Raw genomic sequence first — 12593 nt, 5'->3', positions numbered from 1 at the left:
AAAGAGAAAGGGGGAAATTGCTCAGTTTTCATTTTCTTTCATTGTTTGAAAAATGTATTTATGGCTTGAATATTTGATATGCACATGTGAGCAGCACTGAAACGCCGCTTTGATCTGATTGGTGAACCCGCCCCGTCTTCTGTACTGCTTTACATCAGCCAAAATTAGTTGAGAGTTGGGATTGCTCAGCATATTTGTTGGTCTATTATACAGTATATTATTTTTCGTTTTACTAACATTGTATGATTTTGTAGTACCTGTGTATTTGTGTCCCATTGATAAATGAAAATAAAATAAAATGTTCTGTTGCTTTGAATAAAAGAAAATGCTAAATTGATGTTTAGGCATCATGAACATGGATTGGAGTGGGCATAACATTCTAATAGTTAAGATTCAGACACAATGCGTACCGACTGTAAGACCGTCAGGACGTGGGACACAGTGTGTAAAATCAGGACTTTCCCTGTTACTGGGACGTCTAGTCACCCTATCTCCATAAGTGTGTAAAATCAGGACTTTCCCTGTTACTGGGACGTCTAGTCACCCTATCTCCATAAGTGTGTAAAATCAGGACTTTCCCTGTTACTGGGACGTCTAGTCACCCTATCTCCATAAGTGTGTAAAATCAGGACTTTCCCTGTTACTGGGACGTCTAGTCACCCTATCTCCATAAGTGTGTAAAATCAGGACTTTCCCTGTTACTGGGACGTCTAGTCACCCTATCTCCATAAGTGTGTAAAATCAGGACTTTCCCTGTTACTGGGACGTCTAGTCACCCTATCTCCATAAGTGTGTAAAATCAGGACTTTCCCTGTTACTGGGACGTCTAGTTACCCTATCTCCATAAGTGTGTAAAATCAGGACTTTCCCTGTTACTGGGACGTCTAGTTACCCTATCTCCATAAGTGTGTAAAATCAGGACTTTCCCTGTTACTGGGACGTCTAGTTACCCTATCTCCATAAGTGTGTAAAATCAGGACTTTCCCTGTTACTGGGACGTCTAGTCACCCTATCTCCATAAGTGCAAAGTTAATTTCTACAGGCCGGAGATTGCTGATAGAGTGTGCTGCCGATGTAATTGCCTCAGCCTAGATGAACATTTAGAAAATATATTATTAAATGTAAAAAAAAAAAAATGTCTTAAATCATATTTACTCATGGGGCTTTTATATAAAGTGACGCAACCTTTTTTAATGACATTTATCAATGGGACGTGGCACTACAGTCACTACAAAATCATATAGTGTTATTAAAAACAATAATAATATATAATAGACCTACTCCCAGTTAGCGTATGTCCAAGTAATGTGGCTTGTGATCTCTAACGCGTCGTCCATTAGAGGCAACACCTTACAACAACACCATGATGTGCCAAGCAGCAAGATACTAATACATATGGCATGCATAATTTACAGTTAGTGGTGGTTCGGGACAATATTTAATGAAAATTGAGACAAACTGAGACAAAACTGTACCTGATGGGATTAAGGCAGTAGGCTACAGACGACTGAGCAAGTTGACCAATCAGATGAAAGGGGCGTTTCAGTGCCGCTCACGTGTGTATCAAATATTAGAGGCGTAAACTCATTTTTAAACACTGAAGGAAATGTTTTATTTTTTTGCCTTTTACCCCCAATCTCTTTATAACTTAAATGGTCAACAGAAAATTACTTTGTATCTGCTTATTTTATTAATCAGTGTAGACAACAATATAGAAAAAAAAGATTATAATTTTTATTTAATTTTTTTCATTTTGGGGTTAAAAAAAGAAAAAGGAATTAAAACAAAAGTACATGCAAATTGAAATCCATATTCAAATTTAAACTCTAACTAAAATTAAATCTTAAATCAAAATTCCAAATTCAAATTAACTGAATTAGGTCTTGGAAAATGGTTATAAAGAATCAACATGAGCAGATGATGGCCCAAATTCAAATTCAAACTCAGATCAAAATTTTAAATTCAAATGAATTGAAATATGTTTTGGAAAATAGTTTAAAATAATATTTGTCATGTGCACATGACTGGACAAAATCACATTTTACATTCTGATTTGTTGATCTACAGTAGGTTTAGGAAAATCTTTAAAAAATATTGTGGTATCTGTCAAGAAAAAATTCAAATCCTTTTTCAAATCCAAATATGCTGTGCTATTTTTTGAAAAAGAGTAAAAAGAACAGACCACATGTGCAAACCACAGTGTCAATTCAATTCAATTCACAATACATCTTGTCCCAAAGCAGCTTCACATAGAACAGTGACACCACTGTTTTCGGGTACATCAGGCAACAGGGGAGCTTACTGTCTGATACCTTTAAGATGTTGAAGTCAAGTGTGAAGCTCTGTCCCTCTCCTTCTACCTGCCACACACACAGCGTGCAGGTGAGATCACATGTGCTCAGGCTCTGTCTCTCTAGTGTAAAGGTGCAGTGGAGAGTCCGCTGAGAGCCGCTCCAGATGTGATAGAACGGGATTTCCTGTAGGACCAAAGAAATGTTGCACTGAATTATTATTGCACTCTCGCAACACCTGGACTATGCCAAAGTTTCCAAATTTTGGCAAAAAGTAAAGTTGCGACAGAAACAAACTTTGTGTTTGACATAAATAAACCCGAGAGAACAATTCAGACTCTGCAGATAATACACCACTTAATTTTTCATTAAAGGTTCTGCAGTTGCAAACAATTAATCCTGTTGAATTTGACGGACAGCAGGAGATGCAGACAAAGAACAAAGCCCAACACCTGATGATTTATGATGCTTTGGCTGCCGACGCAAGTTTATGAATGCTCTTCTAAACCTATTGTTAGCGACATTTTTAAACGGAGCAGAAAAATAGTTTCTTTGTGTCTGAAAACTTCCAAACGTTCCATAAAAGCTAATTGTTCCCCAAGGGGATTTGAAATTAATTTATGGATAATTCAGTAGATATTATTCAAAACTTGAATTAAAACAATTCAATTAGTCTGTCAAATAAATACAATGTTTTAAATATGACAATCTGATTAGACTAACTCATTAATTGTGTTGAGTAACTTTACAAAAACACAGATAAGCACACTCTACACAGACTACACATCAATCATGAGCCAATCAAATGCCAAATCAATAAAAGGCACTATTTTCAAAGAATATGCAATACCTCAATTTGCTCAAATGGGGGAGCTGTTACACAGACTTAAAAGTACCACTGCAGAGAAAAATAGGGTGAGAAAATGTTTCCTCTATGCACATTTGTGCTTTAACATTGTTAGCTGGCATCTTTAAATCCTCTGAGGAGCTTTTTTACACCACGATTTTCTCTAGAATCCAGAGATGGCCCTTAGAGGCCTAGCATACGTGATCCAGAAGGGGAAGTATGTGAAATCAGGCTCTGCAGCCTTGAGAATTTACATATTAGTCTCTATTTAATCTTTTCCAGTGGGAAAACGTCCTGAGATGGTCATATAGTGGGTAAGGAAGATGTATGAGAAAACTGCAGAGCTCTTCATCCTTCTCAACTCAAGAAGCTGTTAACTTGTAGGCAAGGCCATGCATGTTATTAAGAGCAGACGTCCGAGGATCCCAGCTTGCCAATTCATTCTATTTATTTATTTTTTATTTTTTATCAGACTTCCCAAACACTTCCCCACTGGACGGACAAACTGACAGCCCTGCCCAAAACTAATGCCAGTGGTTGAGTCAAAGCTGTTATTTTGGGCTGTTCGGGACGCCATTTCAGCCTGACAACCCCTCCGTCTCAGCTCATATCTCTGCTTGCTTTTCTGAGATCTCTGAGGCCTGGATGAAGGAACGCCAACTTCAGCTCAACCTTGCCAAAAGAGAACACCTCGTGATCTCAGCCAATCCATTTGTTGAACACAACCTCACTATTAATTTTGGTTCAACTACACTAGCACCAACCATGACCGCTCAGAACCTGGAAAAGGTGGTAGATGGACAACTCATCTTCATTGTCCACATCTCAGCAACCGCCTATTCTTGCAGTTTCACAATTTACCACATCAGAAAAATCGGACCTTTCCTGTCTGAATATGCTGCACAGTTCCTGGTTCAAGCTCTGGTCATTTCAAGACTGGACTACTGTAATGCTCTGTTGGCCGGCCTCACAGGTAGCGTGATTAAGCCGCTGCAGATGGTCCAGAAAGCATCTGGTCTTTAATCAGCCAAAGAGGGCTCACGTCACCCCACTCAGGATTTCACTATACAGATTACCTGTAGCTGCCTGAATCAAATTCAAGGCTTTGACTCTGGCCTTCAGGACAGCCTGTGGAACAGCACCCTCTTACTTCAATTCACTCTTCCTGGTCTAAATGCCAGCTCGCTCTCTGTGGTTAATGTGGTTAGTGGTGCCTAGTGATCCCATCGCTTAGAGGCACAAAGTATATTTCATGATCATTCACTTTCTTTGTCCTTTTGTGGTGAGATGAGCTTCCATCCTCCAGACGATCTGCTGAAACCATATCAACATTCAAGAACCAGCTGAAAACATGTGTTTAGAGAGCACTTAACCAATCCACACTAAATGCACCTACTTAACCTTGTCTGTCTCTGTCGAAAAATTGCTTGCCATGCTCCTCATTTGTAAGTCGCTTTGGATAAAGGCATCTGCTAAATGACTAAATGTAAGTGTTTTTGTAGAAATCAACCTACAGATGGCTCATAGTTGTCTCTCCATTCATTTGGAATAGGAAATAGTATTTTGATAATGAAAACATTGTAAAACAGAGAGAATCACATATGAGCAAAAGAGGTTGTTAAATAGGAACCAACCTGATAGCTGGCCATAAGTTTGCTTCTCCAGTGAGCCTGGGGAATGTCATGAATGGAGAGGCGTAGGTTGTGGTAGCTATCTTTGAAAAGCAGGACGTGTGGCTCGTCAATCAATCGACCTCCCAGCTGTCTTTCCATCTGCATCACCTCCTGTGGAGCAACAAGTCACAGAGCAGTCGTTCAGGCCACAGCACTTACAGTATAACCCGCATTCCCATTCTGTTTCCCCTCTGCTCAACAAATGTCATGGCAAGGTCACGCCAACTCTGAAGTTCTGCCGAGTTAAGAACAGCACTGCATTAACAGGTGGTGCGATAATGAAGGACCAGACTGAGCTATTTGTCAAGCTCATTGTTTGTGCATCAAAACAGTGTTATTATCAATGAGCACATTTACATGCATTACAATATACTGATAACTAACAATAATTCGATTATTATTATTTATTTTTTTATTAAAAATCAAACAAGGCAAGAAATCAGCTTTTACATGAGATTTGAAATCATTAAATTATTCTCTGCTTTTGATGTCAAAACATCAACAGTCATGCGTACAACACTCGTGCACTTTGGATGAGTTAGTAAGAATGCCATTAAAGGTGTTTATGATTTTGCAGTGTGAAATCATGGTAATGGGCAAAAATGATGTGTGTCAATAAACATTTATGGTTATACCACTTTACCGCAATAAAGGAAAACCGTTTAAGGCGTTTACATGTCCTTGGCGGCTTATTAAGCATAATCAGTGTAAGATTGTGCATGTAAACACACTAAATAATGAAAACAGAATAAAAACAATGCTTGTGCACTGAAATAAAAATAAAAATATAATTGGAAAAACTGAAACTAAACTTAAATATTTGTTGTATTACTCCAAAACTAACAAAAATAAAATATAAAGAACCATACATATAATTATAGTTTCAAATACTTTTAAAAAAAAGAAAGAAAAAAACTTTAAAACCCACCATTTTAAACATGAATACTAATAGTAAAACTGAAATAAAGTAAACACAAACTAACAGTCTCGTAAAAAGTTGTAAAATTATATTTAATTCATTACAGAGTGAAAACGTACAAAAACGCAGATCTGAGGCTGGTATGGTAAAATTTGGTGTTCCTCAGGGTTCAATTTTGGGTCCCTTACTTTTCACTCTTTATATTTTTCCTCTTGGCCAACTCTTGAGGTCTCTAGGTCTTGATTTTCATTTTTATGCGGACGACACCCAGATATATGTTCACTCAAAATCTGATGTAAATGTGGCCGTATTACATCTTTCTAACTGTATCACAGTTATTAAAAATTGGATGTCTGCTAATTTTTTATGCTTAAATAGTGATAAGACTGAGGTGATGCTTATTGGTTCAGCCTCACCAGTTACGCAGAGTGCAACCTGTAGCGTTACAAGTGGACGGCTCTGTAATCCAGTTTCAATCAAAATTAAAAAATTTGGGAGTAATTTTTGATTCTAATTTAACATTCGATCTTCACGTATGTAATACTGTTAGAGTTTCTTTTTTCATCTCAGAAATATATCCAGATTACGGCCCATGCTGTCCTTTCCTGTATCTGAAAAATTAATTAATACTCTGGTTTTTTCTAGAATTGATTACTGCAATGCCTTGTTAGCAGGAGCATCAAAATCAATTCTGAATAAACTTCAGTTGGTACAAAACTCTGCCGCACGTATTCTGACTAGGACAAGACAAAGAGATCATATAAAACCCATTTTAGAGATCTTGCATTGGTTACCTGTTAAATTTCGTGTTGATTTTAAGATTCTGATGTTGACGTACAAGGCATTGAATGGACTCAGCCCCTCAATATCTCGCCGAGCTTTTAAAGCCCTATATCCCAACACGTAATCTTCGCTCTGCTGATGCCGGTCTTTTGCAAGTTCCGGTAACGAAGCTAAAAACAATGGGTGATAGGGCATTCTCCTCAGTCGCCCCAAAGTTATGGAACTCCTTGCCTTCCGAAATCAGATCTGCACCATCTTTGAAAAGTTTTAAAACATCACTTAAAACTCATTATTTTACGGAAGCATTTGGGTAAAGGTAATATTGGTGGTTGTCAATGAGATGTATCTTATGGTCTTAATCTGTCTTGATATTTATTTATAATTTGTTTTTAGGTTTGTAATCCTGTGTGAAATATTTTGTATTGTGTGATCATGCCTTTTTATGTGTTTTTTATATTTTTTTTAAAAAAAAATTTTTTTTCTTTTTTTTTTTTTTTAATTTTGCTTATGTAAAGCGCTCTGAGAATTAACTTTTAAAAGCGCTATACAAAATAAAGTTATTATTATTATTATTAAAAAATAAACTACATTGAAAGAACAATTAACAACAACAAAAACTAGATTAAAAATCTATAATAACCTACACCAAAGATCTTTTTACATATCTTGTATGCATTTACAGACCTTTTTACAGGAATTATATTTCTGTGGCAGTGCCAGGAGAAATTTGTTTAATGTTTTAATTTCATTGGGGTTGGTGCGTCAAGACCATTTGTTGACATCAGAACCCTATCTGGAATTAGGTAATAAAATCTGTGCACATCCAAGCTCATCAATTAAATCATATCAATTCATTTTCAGGGCTCTCTAATGCTAAAGGAGAGTGGAGAGCAGACGTCTTGGAAAGAGAAAGACTCCCATCAAAGACCTCTGATCACACAAAGGAACTAAAACTCAAACAAAGTGATGAATTGGACGACAAAGGTTAGAGGACTGCCAGACCTTCCCAATGAGGATGGCAATCTTTCATAGCATTCAAACGTTTTAACAAAGCACCAGCACAAAGGTAAGGAATAAAGGAAAAGACATAGGTGAATCATTCCTGAGAAACAGGGTTCTATAAAAGAAACAACTTGAATGAACAGACAACAAATGCAGGAGAGAGAGATGCAGAATCCAAAATTACCATATGTTTGATTTTTTGCTTGTGTGAATGTGGATGCACATGAGTTCATTTTAGAGCACCTCTAATTAAGATGGAGAATCTCAGTGATTTTTATCTGCACATGGTGCACATTTCTGCACTCTTTACCAAGTCTCGGCAGTCCTAATTTCAATTAAAATGGTATGGAACCTGTTAATTATCCATTTGCAATACATGTACCATGTTATTACTCTGTGGGATTAAGAAAAGTTGGTTAGGCTAAAAAGCTATTTAGTAGTGAGCTGTCTTGCTGTCTACTGCCTACATAGGCAGCCGAATTCTCATAACATAAGGGAATATCATAACTGAAAAGGAACTTCAGAAATAACCAATTTGGAACATTCTACACAGGCAGCAAGTCCATGTGTCATACATACTGTACAAATTGTGCTACTTGCACAGGAGATTTCACAATTGATTTCAAATGAGTTTTTCGTTAGCATGTTGCTAAGCTAACAATGTGACACGCTAATAAGCTTTAAAATACAGAGCACACACACATTTTCAATAAAATAGTCTAATTTTAATCCGATTAACTATTTTTATCGATACTCTTTAATATTAACTGAAATATTTGTTTATTTATAATCAACAATCCTGCTTATGGTGTGCTGGTGTCCCCATCAGGCTTCTGACCAGCAACTCAACTTGCTAACCAGCAATACTTGGCTTTACCAGATAGACCAACACTAAACTATCAAAAACTAGAAGTTCCCACATCTGTCGCTCACTTCGACGTTGTGTCGAAGAAGCAACACTATGGGTCTCTCTTGAGAGCCTCGCGCATCTCTGAACTTGAGAAAAAGTCAATGAGAAATTGGCAGACAGAATTTGCATGTCTCTGGTACGTTGCTACAGCCCTTACTTCATCATACCCAAGAAAAGCGGCGGCTTACGACCGATCTTGGACTTGCTAGTTTTCAACCGGCCCTTGCTCAAACTCACGCTTACACAAAAACACATCTTAACTTGCGTCTGGCATCTACATTGGTTCACAGCGGTAGACCTGAAGGACGTGTACTTCTACGTCTCAATCTTGCCTCAACATCGTCCCTTTCTATGGTCCGCATTCGACGACCAGGCGTATCAGTACAAGGTCCTCCCCTTTGGCATGTCAATATCCCCTCGCGTCTTACGAAGGTCTCAGAGGCAGCCCTTGCTCGCTTCGGGAAGCAGGCATTCGCATACTCAACTACCTCGACGACTGGCTCATCCTGGCCCACTCCTGAGAGTTACTGTGCGTCCACAGGGACCAGGTACTCAGGCACCTCAGCCACGTAGATCTTCAGGTCAACTGGGAAAAGAGCAAGCTCGCCCCGGTTCAGAGCATCACTTTTCTCGGCATGGAGTTAGACTCAGTCTCAATGATAGTGTACCTCACAAACGAACATGTGCAGTCAGTGCTGGAATGCCTCACCTTGGTCAGGCCAGGCACGGCGGTCCCTCTAAAATATTTCCAGAAGCTCCTGGGGCATATGGAGTTCTCCACTGCGGTCGAGCCACTGGGGTTGATGCATATGAGACCGCTTCAGCACTGTCTCCAGACTCGAGTCTCTGAGACTCTATGTGAGAAACATAGAGAGAGAAAAGGTGCGGCTTGCTCCCATGCTTGGCACGTCGCCTTGTTCCCCCCATATCAGGGTGTAGGGAACCAGAAGGTTATGACGATCTCATGGGGAGTTGGGGAAGGGTACGTACAGTCTGACGCGGCCTGTCGTTTCGGCACGCAACTGCCTGCCCGCACCTGTGTCAGCAGCACACGTACAAGGTTCAAAATTGGACCCCTAGTGTCGTTACTGTTGTAACCTCTGTTCCCTGATGGAGGGAACGAGGCGGTGTGTCCTCCCTGCCATGTCGCTGAACCGAGCCACTGTTACGGCCGAACCTCATTGTCGGCTCCTCAGGCAAAATCCTAAATGAACAGACGCATTTCCCTCCCTTTATACCCATATTCTGTTTTTCTGAAAATTCTGTTTTCTCAAGTTCAGAGATGCCCAAGGCTCTCAAGAGAGACCCCTAGTGTCGCTTCTTCGACCAAACATCTCGTTCCCTCCATCAAGGAACGGAGGTTACAACAGTAACCTAGACGTGTTGTGTGTAATCTGTTTCCATATTAAAGTAATCTAATTGAAATTTTAGAGGAATAATTTGGAATTTGCAGTGGATTATTTTTTTTTTTGTTGAGTAATTTAACAAACACTCTTAACCTGCCAAGATCAGCATGGGAATTCATACTGGTATAACCTGGACTTTTCAGCAGGGAAATGCAATACTGCCTTAGAATTGGGTCAATACAAGATATTTTTGGAAAAGCCTTTGCAATAGGAGCGCACCTATGATGCTTTAAATGGCTGTTTATGTAGTTTTTGGGATAAAGCCAGCGTGTAGCTCAATATTACAAACTAAGCTAAAACTAAAACTTCCAGACAAGAATTTTGTCTCTATTCATGCCATTAAAGGCTCTGTTATATTTTTTCATGGGAGATAATGAGAGGAGTTTTAACTCTTTTCACTATCAGAGCCAAAAGTCAAGCTACAATCTCCCTCTAAAGTAAAGATTGGCATTGTCAGCCTTTCATGGTTCTCCTTCGTCTAAGTCAGAGGAGCAAATCTTAAGAGCGCCAACCAAAGGTCAGGGTTTATCTCATAAGTCATTAGGTCATTTGTCTGTCAATGGCGGAGGGCATTAAAAAACTGAAGAGGAATATAATCTCTCCTTCATATCTTTGAGACAGACAAAAGACACTTTATTTAGGCTTCAAAGCGCCTCATTTAATGTTCCTATCTTAAACACAATTACTCATTGGACGGAAATTAGCATTGCAAATTGCCGTTTGCAGACTTTGATCCTGATTCTGACCTATCAGCATATCTAGCTACCTAGTAATGGGAGACATAGAAGAGCCTGCCAATTATCCCATTATGAATAACTAAGAGCATGAATACCAATGCAGAAGCAGGCCAGCCTGTCCACCCTACATATATTAACAAGGCTTCCTCAAATTGAGGAGCATAAACATGTCAGTCTTGGCCCGCAACAGCTGCATCCCAGCCAAGATATCAGCTTGCCATTTGTGTGTTTGCTTTCAACATATGTCTCTGGCTGAGGGGTTATTGGCCTTGTTTATACACCATTGTCATTGTCTTCTTAATAAATTGTTGCAGAATTAGTGGCAAACAAACCAAACAAATAAAAGAAAAAAGGATCTGAACCATCTATTGCATACATATTGTAAGTACTATATAGAGTATATATATATATATATATATATATATATACATACATACATATATATGTTTGATAAAAAAAAAAAGTTCAATCTTCTCAAATTGTGAAAAATAATATTTGGTTGGGAATTTGTTTTTCAGGTATTTTGCCTTAAGACCAAACTGTGCAATTGTGGAAAGAAATGAATCAAAGACATTGCTGATGTCAGAATACTAAAAATTAACTGCTACATGACAGAATATAAAAGAATTGGCTGCAAGCCAATTTAAATTAGCAACCGATAATACAGTAAATAATCTTTAAAAAAAAAAAAGCTAATTGCAATATTGTCTATAGTGACTGCATCTGTTCCATTGTTGTGATAGCAATAGATGTTATATATGTAGATGTCAAATAAAGTATACTCACTCACTAATATGAATCACATTACAAATGGCTTTTCTGAAGGCAGTTTCCAGAGCAAAAAAAATGTCTTTCACAATGTGTTCCATGCCAGAAAATGATTTTAAAAGGACTGCCAGGACATAGTGACCAGAAAAGATTTTTATTGGAAAGTCATCCCTTCATTTTAACCATTATATATCCATCTTGTATGCACAATGTGCTTGCAAAATGATTTTGATGCAATGAAATTGGTTTTAGCCAAAATACCATGGCTACTACAGTTAACAATAATATATTGAAATTGGTAAATTGTATAAACCACCACATCAAGAAAATTTATAAATAAATGACAAAAAATTTAAAAGCATCTTGCAATTTTTGAAGACTCAATATTAAAGTGTTATGAGATTTTGTTTTTTAGTCAAACGTAGTATGTATCTTTTGCCAAAAATATACTTTAAATGTAGTCAATATTTGTCATGTGATATTTATTAAATTAAGACAATTTGCCTGGACTAAAATGGAAAATAATAAAATAAAATTTTAGTTAACAATAATGACTAAATCATATTTGAAAACATATCAAAGTGGTATTTTTTGTAAGGGTCTTTTTTAAAGCAGATACTATAAAGAGATGATGTGAAGTTTTCATGGACAAAGATATGATGATGAAATAGCTATATAAAAAGAAATGTAATAAATTTGGCAGTGACTCTAACCTAAATAAAAAATCTTGGATGAAGACAACCCTCTGACTTTAGATTCCTCACTAGAATTCTGTGAGATGAAGCAAGAGAGGGTGAAAAAGGAAGCAAGAGAGCAATATAACAAAATAAAAAAATAAATAAAAAAACGAATGGAGAGGAGACAGAGGAAGCTTAACATTGGTGTCTTCAGGATAGAAGAGTGGTAAGCTATAGAGAGACAGATAACAGGATTACTGGAAGCATAGCCAGAGTCCTCACCAGCCCACAAACCCTTCATCCTCACAGGCCTGGACATCTACTGCAGTGTGCTGAGCTGTGGCTCTGACAGACTAGTGCTGCACTCCATTTGGGAATACATGCGACTCTTATATACTGTAGTTTATCTCGCCTTGCCGTCTTTGACAGAAGGAGGTTAGATGTTCACTCACGCTACAAACGATCACCCACCAAACACACACAAGTGAAACATTTAAAAGCAAATCAGGCAAAAGTGCAATGTGCTAGCTGTAAAGTTCACGGTGAGCTAACCTTGTATGAAGATAAAACACTTTAATTT

The 12593-nt window shown here is 37.9% G+C and overlaps 1 protein-coding gene across 1 annotated transcript in view; it reads right to left on the bottom strand.

Moving 5' to 3' along the window:
* unc5a (unc-5 netrin receptor A) overlaps window positions 1-12593 on the bottom strand; it is a 323606-nt gene that overhangs the window by 3486 nt on the left and 307527 nt on the right. The window contains exons 13-14 of the mRNA XM_052149893.1: window positions 4773-4922; window positions 2313-2477 (exon numbers count right to left, since the gene is read on the bottom strand). Coding sequence (XP_052005853.1) covers window positions 2313-2477; window positions 4773-4922 — 315 coding nt within the window. The remainder of the gene's footprint in view (window positions 1-2312; window positions 2478-4772; window positions 4923-12593) is intronic.

The sequence above is a fragment of the Xyrauchen texanus genome, chromosome 19, assembly GCF_025860055.1.
Source record: "Xyrauchen texanus isolate HMW12.3.18 chromosome 19, RBS_HiC_50CHRs, whole genome shotgun sequence".
NCBI classification, from domain to species: domain Eukaryota; kingdom Metazoa; phylum Chordata; class Actinopteri; order Cypriniformes; family Catostomidae; genus Xyrauchen; species Xyrauchen texanus.
Note: the sequence above shows the minus strand (reverse complement) of the source record. Positions and strands in the feature narration are given on the sequence as shown.